Source organism: Perissodus microlepis, chromosome 11 (assembly GCF_051167445.1).
Source record: "Perissodus microlepis isolate ML-2025 ecotype Zambia chromosome 11, ASM5116744v1, whole genome shotgun sequence".
NCBI classification, from domain to species: domain Eukaryota; kingdom Metazoa; phylum Chordata; class Actinopteri; order Cichliformes; family Cichlidae; genus Perissodus; species Perissodus microlepis.
In genome coordinates, this window is record NC_140471.1 from 24,942,593 (window position 1) to 24,956,686 (window position 14,094).

The window sequence follows — 14,094 nt, forward strand, 5'->3', positions numbered from 1 at the left end:
CATAGAAAACATTAAAACTCCAGGAAACATACATCATTTAAACTATCAGTGGTACCATACTATACGCACACTGCAACATCCAACAGTATCAGTGCACACAGGTACCTGTCACAGTAAAACCATACACTGCTCATGATGATGCTCTCACAGTTACATTATTCCACGCTTGAGAGGTGTGCTTCCCTCTCTCAGAAAAGAGAGACTGAAGCACAAAAACCTCTATTTTTATGTAGTCAACCTTATTGTTAATGATCTGTCCCATTAAAGAATGAAGTCAATCAGATTGTGTGGATTTAGAAGAGCAGGTCAAATTTAACCCCTCTGTAAATTTCCTCCTTACTGCAGCTTGTATGTTCCAGAGATTTCAGGTGCTATGTTGCTGGGGGGAATTTGCCCTTGGTAGGGTCCCCCAAGGCAAATTGGTCCTGGGTAAGGGATTCTGACAACATCTATGATGAATAAATAACAAGAAGCACTCAAAGAGTGCATTGCAGCTCACCCTCTGGCAGTAGTTACTTTAAAGGCAATAATATTATAATTTTTAATAAATTACATTTTGTTTTCCTTTTTCTTTTTAAATCTACTTTAAGAAGTTTGTAGTGCAGTACAACACAGATATGGGTGGCATGATAGATGTTTACATTGATTACAGAAATATTATGGAGGAGTGGGTAATGGAAAATAATTTTTAAATAAATAGACATGAATAATTTGAGCTTATTATATATTATTATACTACAATATATAATAATATAATAATAATTATGTATTTTTATACTACAATATTTCTAACTAACTAGGCACCACTTTCTCTTGTCTAGTATAGTGAGGGTGTGCTGTGAACATCTGGCAGAGTTCCCAGTCCACAAGATCTTGAATTCTTCCCTCGAGCAGAGCTTTGATTGCATTCCAAGGGAAGCTGGGAACATTGAGTCAAAGCAGACCATGTTCCACACCTCCATTGCTGAACTGGCTGCATTGAGCAGTGACTACAAGGTCCTTGGTGGATCCTGTAGCCATTAGGAGATCCTGTGGGGTGTGTTCAACTTTGGTGGCTTTAGGATTTCATGTTTCTTTTTGTGGAGGATGTGGCTCTGTTGTATTCATCAGCAATTGACCTCCATCTTGCACTGGAGCAATTCGTTGCTTCGTATGAATGAGAATGAGCATCTCCAAATCTTACACCATGGTTCTAATCTTATTGCTCTGCATAATGTGAGATTATTATATTATCTTATGCCACGTTAGACCCCTAATTAAAGATTGTGAAATCATTATGGAGTTTTAGTTTGCATTATTTTCCTGAAGAGGTGATAACTTTTAGATTTATTAGACTGATTTGTATTACATTAGACTGCTGATTTATTGTGAATGAATGATATTGTTTATGATGCATTATACTGCTGAGTTATAAGAAATACTGTTTTCAGAGAGTCATGGCCTTATTTGTCTGATTAGAAGAGAACAGAGCATACCGGAGAGGTTTTCTGCCCCATCTCATCAGGAGGAGACAAAACAGGGAGCCAAGGCTGTCACTTAGGCGCCGTAAGAGAGAAAGAATGTGGATGTTTAGGTTTTATGACTAGGTGGAGGGGGGGCTGAAGCTATAATAATGTGAGGAACGCTCAGACACTTCAAGATCAGGCGGACACCCTCCCGCGCTCATCTCCCCTCCGGATGGTTTATGCTTATAAAGTGTTGAATTGTATGGAATAAAAGATTGTTTATTGAGCATTTATACACCGAGTATTGTCCTTCCTTCAGCCCAAAGATCGAAAGAATTGGGAGGTTTAACAATAACCATTTGTGTTTTACGGGGTACATGACAATAAACTTGGATCTTGAATCTTGAATCTAAGACCGAATCCACGCAGCATCCACAGAGATGTGGACACTGTACGGTCTGCTGAGGTGAAGAGAGAGCTGAGTGTGAAAGGGAAGGTGATGATTAGGGAAGGGTATCATTTAGGTTTTATCCGATACCAGTACCAAACCGGTACTTTTGAAACGGTGCCGGTGCTTAAACAGTGCTTGAACCGGTGCTTAAAGAATGGAGAACACACAAACCTCTCATGTTTAGCTGTTTTTTTTTGTAAAAAAGATAACAATGTTAGCCTTTTCTGCAGCTATAGGGCATATATGGTATCACTCTTGGCTGGAAGCAGTGCTTAAACAATGGAAAAAAACACAAACTTTGTCCAAAAACCTCTCATGTTTAGCTGTTTCCCTCTTTTTCTTTGGTCATTTTAGCCTTTTTGGCCAGGGTGAAGGGAGTATCTGCCATCAAACAAGAAGACAGCCGCATGTAACTACGACGGTGTTTGCTAGTTCACCTTGCATGCATTAATTTAATAACGTAGTTAGCCTACTCAACGTAAATTACACACGAACAACATTAAGCTACTCACGCAGAGAAGAACGGCTGCTGCTGCCATCATCATCCATCATCGGTGTGAGGTCTCGCAGCAAGCTATCAAATACGGTGCATTTCTCGGCTTTTAACAAAATGCTATACGTCGCCAGGTTCATCGTCAGATTCGAGGAGTTACCTCCTTTGCACAGTATCAGCTTGAAGCACTTGTTGCAGGCTGCTGAGTTTGCATCTTTTGCTGTGAAGTACAGCCAGACTTTTAACCGCTTCGCCTTGGGCATTTTTAATCTGTAGCTCTGCTCTAAAAGAACGTACGTACCTGGGCCCGCCTACTACGCTTGCAAAGGTAAAATGATTGGCTAGAATCCAAAGTGTATGACATCTCAGGGGAAAAAAAGCACCGAAATAAAGCACCGAAATAAAGCACCGAAATATGCGCTGCTTTTCGGTCTGGTTACTACCGTTTATGTCAGAACCGATACCGGTACCCATCCCTAGTGATGATTTACCATTCATTCAGCCTTTCTATCCGTATCTATGATCACAAACTCTTGTATGGTGTACATTTTAGGACATCCTCAGGGATACAAGCAACAGAAATAAGCATTGACAGAAATGAGCATTTCAATAGGATGCCCCTGGATGCCACGTAGGAAAAAGGTTTTGGGCTTGTCCTACTGGAGGAGGCCTGGGGCCTCTCCAGGACTCACTGGAGAGATTATATCACTTGGCTGGCTTGGGAACAACTCATTGCCCGAAAGGACTGAGTATTGAAAATGAATGAACATGAACAGTTGGATAGAGGTCAAATTTAAGGTGTCTTTGATATAGCTATGGATCTTTTTTGGAGCTTCAATTTGAACATTTTCTGGTCTATCTGAAGTACACATAGTAAAGTAATACAATAAATGTGTTCATTGCATTAAATAAAAACTACAATATTGTAGTTCAATATTATATGGTCATGCGTGTGAACAGTGTAAACTGAACAGCATGTTACTTACAGTTAACAATCAGAACATATTTCGCTCCATCATTGTTGACAGGGTTGCTGATATTACAAAAATATTCTCCTTCGTCTTTCTTCTTTAAAGTGTTAAAGGTTAACACTCTGTTATTGTCAGAAAGGGTCATGTTGTCAGTCAGGGTCAGTTTGGAGCCATCCTTCATCCAGTTTCTGGTAAAGACTGAGCCTGAAGCCTCACAGGTTAAGCTGACAGAAGTCCCCTCAGCTGGCAGGTTTGTTGAAGATTTAAGCAAGATTGAAGCACCTGATATTTTCTCTGTTTGCCAAGAGTTAGATTTTTAAGAAAGAAAATGCACATACAGGTTAGAAACTAACAGATGAAAGACAGGTTTATCTGCTTGCTGGTGATGCTGACAAGACTGAACATACCTGTGTGATCCTGTGTCAAAACATGTAAAGCTGAGTATTGCTAAATATTATTACTCTTTAATGTTACATCCTGATGATATGGTTCTTTAGCTTAACTATGTTGTAGCAATGATGATTAGCAATGCTCTGAAAATTAACTTCATGAAAATTAATTTCATATTAATTCATTATTGATCTTCAGTAGGCAATTGTCCTATGTTGATTGAATATATATTGAAAACAAGTGTATAACAATTTATTCATGCTCATGTACCCTCTTAATTGTACCCTCAAAAAATGCCTCTCTTTTAACTTAAAACCATAATTTAACCAAATACTTTTTACTACCTGTTAGCACGTCAGAAATGAACTAAAGACTTTTTGAAGTTTTTGGTGGCTTACACAAATTATTGTAATGTTATGCTACTCGCATATAGCTCACAACATGTAATGACATCATACCCAACCTTGTCACAGTAACAGCCACATAAGTTTAGCAAATAAAGAAAAATTAGTTTTTTTTCATTTATTTACACACAGTATATTTTGTGTTGTAAATCCTTCGTTCTACCCGAGTTTCTTTTCCTACGAGATATTTATCTCTTCTGCATGAGAAAAAATATCAGAAGTTAAAAGCCTTTTCTCTTTTTATTTTTCCTCCACAAATCTTTTTTTTTAAATATATGAAAGTATTATTTGAGTAAAGTAGTCGCAGAGAATGCATAAATCATACATTTTTTAACAGTAAATCAGACTTACCCAGTACAGTGATGGCTGAAAGCTGAGATGTTTGAGATCTCAGAGTTTTGTTGTTAAAGGCCTGACAGCTGTAGTTTCCACTCTGACTCATCTGAACATTCATCAGTCTGAGCTCTGATCCAGTGTCAGGCAGCTGATCTCCATTCAGAAACCAGTTTAACTGGGCAGGAGGTCTGGATTCAACTGAGCAGGTGAGGCTGATGTCTGACCCTGCAGCAAAGTATCCTTGTGATGGAGATGAGATCAAATGTACATTTTCTGGCCCATCTAAATGTAGAGGGAACAGAGAAAATTTATATCGTATAAAAATTGCATTTAGTTTTCCTTTATTGAAGGAAATTATTTAACACAACTACATGACTCCACATTATGTTACCAGAAAAAAAAACCTTATCAATCCATCTTTTTGTTTGCTTATCAGACCAATGTTGGGTAAGTTACTTTAAAAAAGTAATTAATTACTAATTACTAATTACTTAATCAATATTGTATTTAAAATACTTATCTAATTACTGTGTCTGAAAAGTAACTTAATTACTCAATAAGTAATTTAACTAAATACTTTTTAAAATCCCTATAAACCTTGAGTGGACAAACAATAGAAATGAAACTCTTTAAATAATAAATAATTTTAAAAAAAACATACGAGTCAACATGAAATAGTTTAGCCTTTTAGCTTTCTGAATCATCTTTATTACATTCTATAAAAATTTTTTTTTTAATAATTACATTTTTTAGTAAGAAATTCAACGTTCTTTAACTAAGAAACACAATTCCTGAATAACAAAAATATTTTTCTGCAACATATCTGATTAACAAAAAAGCTTAACCTAAGAAATGCATACATGACATGTATCACACTGTAAACATTATAATTAAAAACATACATTACATACATAATGTATGTAATCATGTCATGTTTCAACAAAGTGAAGTTTACTCTGACCTTTGGTTAACAAACAGAATTCCTCTGAAACTTCCTCAAACCAATGAGCACCATATTTCCTGCATACTGTATGCACTCATATGTTTTCCAAAAACCTTTTTGTACTACTTAGCTGTCTTGTTTTTGAAAAAGTTGTTGTATCTTAATAATGTAAGTCTCTCAAAGCGTTCACTTGACAGTCTGTTCCTTCTGGGTGTAAGCACAAGATTGCCGAGGCTAAAAGGCCTTTCGACTGGTGCGCTTGATGGTGTGGCTGTGTTGTACCTCAGTGAAATGGCCTTAATCCTGGGGAACTGGCTAAGAACACCAAGCTCAGACCCAGCAGATTTCAAATATTCCATCACCTCTGTTTCAGCAGAGTAGGTACAGTCGTCCTTCTCAAATGAAAAAAAGTTATCAGTGGAGTCAGCAGGGTTCTTGTGATCTTGAGCAGGTTGTTGGTCTTCAAGAGACAACCCACGGCACTCTGTAGTAAGCATTGCCCTAACCATGTCTTTTTTCTCTTCTTCTCTGATCCAGCGTAACTTAAATTTAGGCAAAGTGACTGCAGCCAGGAGAGCTTCTTTATTGTCCATCATTGAGGAAAAGCGCACCTTGATTGCCTATGAGACAAAAATACATCAGACACTTCACATAAGAGCATGATAAATAAAACAAAAATTTATTTTAGGGTAAGGCCACATACATATTAGATTACCTTAACAATGATATCAGGGAGGGAGTTTTTTCTTGAAAAAATTATCTACTAACTCTGAAGCAACAGAAGAACGGTTTGCTTTTGTCCACATTGCAGAACACTTTGAAGTTGCACTTCTGTAGATGAATTTTGCCTCATTTGCTTGAAGCCATTTCTCAACATCATGAAAAATTAAGTTCAGTGTGTGTGATGCACACCTTAAGTGTGGAGGGAGAGAAAACTGTCCTTCAGATTCTGTGGAGAGGGTCTGCTCAACATCAGTAAATGTCACCTCTTCATCTTCTTCGGATTCCTCATCAGAGTCTGATTTTTGGAACATTCTAAAAGCTTTAAATAAATTGGACCCGTTGACTGTCACGGTGGCTGTCACTTTAGAGTTCAGTCCATAAGCCGAATGCACCTGCTCGATTTCATTGCCAGTGACATCATATGTGTGTCTCCCTCGAACTCTTTTACATGCTAGCGCTACACAGTGTTGGGAAGGTTACTTTTAAAATGTATTCCATTACAGAATACAGAATACATGCCCTAAAATGTATTCTGTAACGTATTCCGTTACGTTACTCAATGAGAGTAACGTATTCTGAATACTTTGGATTACTTAACATATTATCATGCATTTTACAACTACGTGAATGTACTATTGCTGTGTGATTTATTACTATTACTGAAGGTCCGCGGCTCCGAACCGTAGTAAAGGGACCTCTGACTAATACGGTTCCGTGTGGGGCCGACAACTAGCTTTACTTTGTTGTGTGGGTCAACTTTGCTTGCGAGAGACAGAGAGAGGCGTTGAAAGGCTGCTCCAATGGAACTTATTGTTTCGGAGGAAAACACCAACACAGTGTACAGTCGAGTTTTAATAGCTTACTTACAGCTGGGCTCTTCGGGCACTCTTCTTGGCTGCAGTGGTTATTATTATATTTACATGCTTCCAGCTCCCGTTTTTGCTCGATGACAACTCGTACTTTTCGACTCTCCTTTTTCTCCCTCCTCGCGCTCACAGACACATAACGTGTATGGCGGTCCATTCTCCCTGCAGCACGGACTACACTGCCCATGAAGCGACATTCTGCATTCTGCCTATTAGCTTAGCACAACAACAACAAAAAGGCGCTCTCTCACCGAGGAAACACGCAGAGCGAGAGCGTCACCCTGTAACCATGGCAACTGTAACGCTGCCGCCTGGAACAACAGAACATAGCTGTCAAACAAAACCCAAACAGTCCTGACCCGCGACAATATGAAACAGGAAAGTACCGCCGTGTAATCCATTTATTTCAACAAAGTAACTGTATTCTAAATACCACCTTTTTAAACGGTACCTGTAACGGAATACAGTTACTCATATTTTGTATTTTAAATACGTAACGGCGGTACATGTATTCCGTTACTCCCCAACACTGGCGCTACATGTCCTCGTACAAAAGTAGAAGGATCAATCCAATGTGCCGTCATTCCGAGAAAACTTTTGTTATGGCTGGTCCAAATGTCAGCAGTCGTGGAAATATATTCCAAACTCTCGAATGTCTCTTTAAGCTCCATTTCCATGTCAGCATAACACTTATCTAAGTAAGTAGAAAACGTTTTTCGATCGAGCAGTGCTGCTTTTTTGCCACACACAGGTATTTTGTTTAACATGCACCTAAAAGACGGAGACTCTACAGTACGCAGCGGTAGCATCTCTTCCACAATGTAGCCTACAATCATTTTTTTAAGCTCACCTTCAGACACTTTCTGTGCTGCTGAAGTAAAATCAAGTTTTGCCTGCTTAGCAAGAGTTGCCGCGGTGTTATCCATGGATGATGAACAAGAATCACTCAGAAGGGTTTGTCTGTGCGCAAAAAGACGTACAGCTGCACTACAGCGATGTTAAAGCGGCAGAGTTTACTTCTACATTTAGAAGATAAATTATTGAAATTAAATAATGATTTTCAGCGAGTTTAATTATTTTACAATGTAACGCAAGTACATTGTAAGTAACTGTAATTAAAATACCTAAAAATGAACAGTAATCAGTTACTCTACTTTTTCAGTGGAAAAGTAATTTAATTACACCCAACACTGTATCAGACACATCTAATATTTTGAAATCTTAAATGATATTTAAGCTCTATGATGTTTGTGTGCAGATGTTTTCAGATAAATTACTGAGCATTCAGTTTAGTTACTCACAGCTAATGGAAAGGTTTATTGGATCACTGGTACCAGTACTGGCAGGATTGGACACATTACACCTGAATGGTCCCTGGTCAAAGTGGGTCACATTGATTATAGTCAGACTGGAGCCTCCATCAGTGAGCTGAACTCTGTCACTTGCTGTAACTTCAGAGCTGCTGTTCAACCAGAGGAAAGAGAGAGAGGATCCAGAGGCAGAGCAGGACAGAGAGACAGAAGCACTGAACTCAACCAAGTCTGTGCTGCTGGAAGTTACCAACACATTGGAGACTTTCTCTGTGAAAGAAAAACAAAATAGTTTTATTGTTGGCATCAACAATAGAAAATAAGCATTAAAATTATTCAAATCCAATTCTAGCTAAACCATATCATGACAAGGATTGTATATTATAAAACTAACCTATAAAGAAGGAATAAGCAAAAATACAAAAATACATTTATCATTACAACCTTTAAAGAAGTACTGTACCAATCAAAACCTTGAAATACTTTCATTCTCATAATTTAAATATCTACTCCCTTTAAGTGAATATTCTGAACAAAGTAAATTAGAGAAACTGAGTACCCAGCCCATTCTTTACAATATGCTGGTCAATACTACCTGTAATGTTATGTGCACATTGAGAATTTTAGCATCTCCTAGTAGCTAGCTTGGAGACTGCGGTCAAGTTAATTTTTCTGTGACTTGGCTTGTATTCCTTCCTATTGGATGTTTAGAGTCACATGAGTGGGGTAATACAGGAAGCTCTTTTCCCCCCTCTTGTTTTTATGCTGCTCACCCTTGTCCTTGGTTTCTTTCTTTATTTCTTTCACTGCTTCGATCACCTGCTTCCACACTCATCCACAAACAACATCCTTTATTTCCACACATACGCACCGCACGATCACGCACAGATACACACACTTAAGCCAAGCCTACTCATATTAGTAAATATGCACACACATAGTCAGACTCAGGGAGCATCTCGCCACACATTTTTTCTCTCTCTCCTTCTCTTTATTTATGAACAAGTGATGTATTCTCTCCACCTGTCTAAGCGACGCACACAGCATACATCCCTAGTTATACACAGACATCTATGGGTGCCCTAAGGTTCGTTACATGGAATGTAAATGGAGCTGGCTCCAGAGAAAAGAGGTTAAAAATATTTAACCAACTCAAAAAACTACAGGCAGACGTTGTCCTTTTACAAGAGACCCACAGACCTCTTAGAGGTTCGAATGAACTTAAAACACCTGAGTTTCCTAATGTGTTCTCAGCTTGTTATAATTCTAGACAAAGGGGAGTAGCAATTTTAATACATAAAAATATTAATTTCACAGTACTCGATACAGTTATAGATCCAGAGGGCAGATTCTTAATCATTAAACTATCTATACTTGATAAAAAGCTATGTATTGCAAGTGTATATGGTCCAAATATTGATGATCCCTCATTCTTTCACGTTTTTTTCAGTGCACTCTCTGAACACTTAGATAGCACACTTGTTCTTGGAGGCGACCTCAACCTTGGACTAAATGAAGAAATGGATAGGCTCAATACAGCGGGAACTCAGCGTAATTGGCAATCCACAAATATAATCAAACAGTATATGAGCGACTTTGGTCTTTGCGATGCATGGCGCTCCCTTCACCCCAACAGTAAGGAATATACTTTTTTCTCACATGTCCATCACTCCTACTCTCGTCTGGATTATTTTTTGGTCAGCAGCTCACTGCTGAGCGACATTTCAGACACTGAGATTCACCCTATAGCTGTCAGCGATCATGCTCCTGTATCTTTAACACTAATGCACAAGAATAATACTACGCCAAGTAAAAACTGGAGATTTAATACATCACTACTTAAAGATGAAGACTTTATTAAATATTTTAAAAAAGAGTGGACTTCATATTTAGACTATAATGACACTCCCGAAACATCAGCTTCTGTTCTATGGGAAGCAGGGAAAGCTGTGATGAGAGGTAAAATAATTTCTTTCTCATCACATAAAAAGAAAAAAGAAAACAAAAATATTCAGGAATTAGAAAAAAACATCAAATCACTAGAAGAAGCCTACGCATCCCACCAAGATCAGGAAACATTGAACAAAATACGCAAAACAAAACTAGAATTAAATGAGATAATTGATAAAAAAACAAAATTCTTAGTACAAAGACTACGCTTACAAAATTATGAACATGGTAATAAATCCGGTCAATTTCTAGCAAACCAGCTAAAAATAAATAAGGAAAAAAACAACTATATGTGCTGTTCAAGATTCATCTGGGAACACAATATATGAACCGAAACAAATAAACAACATTTTCAGGGATTTCTATAAAACGTTGTATTCACCACAAATAAACCCATCTAAAAAGGAAATTGATCAGTTTTTGGACAACATAACTCTTCCAAAATTATTAGACACTCAAGCAATGGCACTGGATTCACCACTGACACCAGGTGAACTCCAGGAAGCCCTGATAAGTATGCCCAATAATAAGGCTCCAGGTCCAGACGGCTTTCCTGCAGAATTCTACAAAGAATTCTGGTCGATTCTAGCACCAGTTTTCTACAGAACGTTGTTGGAAATCAAAGAAAAGGGCAGACTTCCATCAAATATGAATTCTGCAAACATTAATCTCCTGCTAAAACCAGGCAAAGACCCTGTATATCCCTCAAGCTATCGTCCAATATCCCTTATAAATGTAGACCTTAAAATAATCTGCAAAGCTCTCTCAAAGAGACTGGAGAAAATAACCCCCCTCTTAATTCATCCTGACCAAACTGGTTTCATAAAAGGTAGGCACTCATCAACAAATACACGTAGATTACTTAATTTGATAGACTACTCATACAGTAAAAACCTAGAAACTACAATATTTTCTTTAGATGCAGAAAAAGCATTTGACAGAGTTAACTGGAAATTTCTATTTGCAACTTTACACAAATTTGGTTTTGGATCCTCTTTCATTAACTGGTTAAAAATATTATATAATTCCCCAACAGCTTGTGTCAGAACAAATGACCAGACATCCTCCAGCTTCTGTCTCCTGAGGGGCACCAGGCAGGGATGCCCACTCTCCCCTTCACTGTTTGCAATTTTTATTGAACCACTAGCAGCAGCAATTAGACAGAATTTAGTAATTAAGGGCATAAAATGCAAGAACGTGGAGCATAAAATCAGCCTTTATGCGGATGATGTGTTACTCTTTCTCCAAAATTCACAAACCAATATCTCTGGGGTGATTGAATTGATAAACTCTTTTGCAAGAATATCAGACTACTCAATTAACTGGTCAAAATCTACAGTCCTTCCGATTAATTGCTCATTCCATAATTCCTCTTCTACACCACTGCAATCGGGAAATATAAAATATTTAGGTATTAATGTTTCTCCCAAGCTTGCAGATCTAACTAAATTAAACCATATGCCACTTTTAAAGAAGGTAGAAGGCGATCTGGCTAGGTGGAAATGTCTACCCATATCACTCATGGGAAGGGTTGCCGCTATAAAAATGATGGTCTTACCAAAAATAAATTATTTATTCTCAATGATCCCAGCTAAACCGCCACAAGATTGGTTCAGATCTCTAGATTCATGTATGTCCAAATTCCTTTGGAAAAATAAACCCCCACGTATAAGCTTAAAAACACTACAAAAGACCAAGGATAAAGGAGGATTAGAACTACCTAACTTTCAGCACTACTTCTTAGCCAACAGGCTTCAGTTTATCTCAGGATGGCTAAAACATACCCCCTTAGATGAACCTTGGCTAGATGTAGAACAAGCACTTCCAACGACATGAATGCTTCAAAAGCATCAGCATCAGCTCTTCTCCGACAGCATGGTGGGAGTTTCTAAAATCGACGGAGTCTTCATTAATCCCATGCAAACGTACACCTATCTGGAACAACCCTGACATATTACAAAACAATAATATGATAAACTTTTCAGATTGGAGTGGTAAAGGAATCAAATATTTAGAACATATACTAGAAGGAACAGAATTTATTTCATTTGACAGACTAGTTACACAATATGGGATCAACAAGAAAAGATTTTTAGAATATCAACAAATTAAATCCATAGTAAAAAAGAAATTTAAACCGGGTCAAGTTGAACTACAAACACCACCAAGTGTGGTTCAATTTCTTAGTCTTAAAACCCCCAAATTACTATCCAAAATATACAGAATGCTTTCTAAAACAGATGAATCAATATCACTTCCTATTGCAAAATGGGAAGCGGATTTATCAGTTAACTTAGACCAAAACTTCTGGTCTCAGATTTCCTTAAAAACCTTTCATCTAATTAGAAATCCCAGTCTTCAATTAATTCAATACAAAATACTACATAGAGTGCACTATACAGGTCATCGGATGTTCAAGATGGGCTTTACGTCTACCAACAACTGCTCACACTGTCAAACCAATACACCGGACAATTATATCCACGCTCTTTGGTTCTGTCCACCAGTTCAGAAGTTTTGGCGCGAGATATGTGAAGACTTATCAAAGTGTCTGAAATGTAACATTCCAACTTCCCCCTTAGTATGTTTGTTGGGCAGCTTAGATAATGTCACTACAGATAAGAATATAGCCCATATGGTTTTCACTGCCCTATGCATAGCCAAGAAAACAGTCTCATGAACTGGAAAAATAAAAATAATCTTAATTCTAACCAATATAGAAATTATCTATTAGATTACATTAGTCTCGATACAGCCTCTGCCACCACATCAGATCAATTGCTCTGGGCTCCTTTGATTAGCTCCATCACCTAGTGGGGGTGGGGGGGTCATAGTTTGGTCCCACCTTCGCTGTTGTGATTGGTGTGGGGGTAGGGACAGGCTTAGGGCGTCGGGGGGTTCCTCGGGAACATCTTCCTTGGGGGGCTCAACCCGGGGTAGCGGTCATGGCCTATTAGGGGCTCTGTTGGCTCTTAGGTGACGGTTTCCTCGTGGCTGCGTGCAGCGGGGCTAGGGGAGGGTCTGTGCTGACGGACGTGGGTTACTGACCTGGTAGCCTGGCTGCCCCTGGGTGGGTCCGGGACAGGCATGAGGTTCTGGGGGTGCTCCGTCTCTGGGCTGGGGCCCTGGCTGGGCCTCGGGGGCTTGGGTCCTGGTTAGTATGTTGCTGGGGTTGTGGGCGGGTGGGTGTATGGGGGCCCGGCCCTGGCGCAGGGTGCCGCCAGTGCATCGAGCCACCTGGGGGGCTCTTCAACTGGTGGGGGGGGATGAGAGAGAGAGCTCTCCTCTCTTCAGGAACTCACTCTGCAGGAGGGGGAGATACAGGAGAGGTGGAGGAAGATCTCAGCCTGGGCGTCTATTGTCTTGTGTAGTCTGGAAGATGAGTAGATGAGTAGATGAGTGGATGACGGGGTGGGTGCAGTTTTCTCTGTGGTGGGGTCAGGTGGACTGTCCCGGGCTCTGTGGGGCCGGGCGGCGCTGCTGTTCTGGGCCCCGGTCCGGATGGGCCTGGGCCCCCTTTCCCTGGCGGGTTGCGGAGTATGGGGGTGCCTACTGGGGTCAGCCGGGGAGCTGGCCCCAGGGAGAGGTCACTTGCCCCTCCCTTCCTTCCCTCCCCATCTCCAGCTGCCTCCCTCTTCCCGCTCCACCACAATCACCCACACATGCAGGGCCTTGGGGTAAAGGTGTGTCACCAGGGTGCAGGGGAGGCATCCCCCCCTCTGTCCCCTTCTGGCTTCTTGTGCCTCAATTTTAAGGTATGGAGGCCTATCTCCCCCCACCACTTCCCCTGCCAGTGGCAGACGCCCTCAGAC

The 14,094-nt window shown here is 39.6% G+C and overlaps 2 protein-coding genes across 2 annotated transcripts in view; both read right to left on the reverse strand.

Moving 5' to 3' along the window:
- Positions 1–14,094, reverse strand: part of LOC146377972 (cell adhesion molecule CEACAM5-like) — a 47,347-nt gene that overhangs the window by 19,440 nt on the left and 13,813 nt on the right. Inside the window, 2 exon segments of the mRNA XM_084942635.1 lie at positions 4,506–4,772; positions 8,324–8,602. Coding sequence (XP_084798761.1) covers positions 4,506–4,772; positions 8,324–8,602 — 546 coding nt within the window.
- Positions 5,556–6,467, reverse strand: LOC146377973 (uncharacterized). Its single transcript, XM_084944278.1, has 3 exons — positions 6,346–6,467; positions 6,149–6,179; positions 5,556–6,053 (listed from the first exon to the last, which is right to left on the reverse strand). Exons 1-3 carry the CDS (start codon positions 6,465–6,467, stop codon positions 5,556–5,558), a joined length of 651 nt encoding a protein of 216 aa, XP_084800404.1.

What these genes read in the sequence shown, in the direction of transcription:
- LOC146377973 (XM_084944278.1), bottom strand. Translation starts at nt 6,467, where the DNA reads ATGTTCCAAAAATCAGACTCTGATGAGGAATCCGAAGAAGATGAAGAG. An exon ending in TCTCTCCCTCCACACTTAAG is followed by an intron (nt 6,180 to 6,345) that starts GTGTGCATCACA and finishes AATTTTTTCAAG; the next exon opens with AAAAAACTCCCTCCCTGATA. An exon ending in TCCCTGATATCATTGTTAAG is followed by an intron (nt 6,054 to 6,148) that starts GTAATCTAATAT and finishes TTTGTCTCATAG; the next exon opens with GCAATCAAGGTGCGCTTTTC.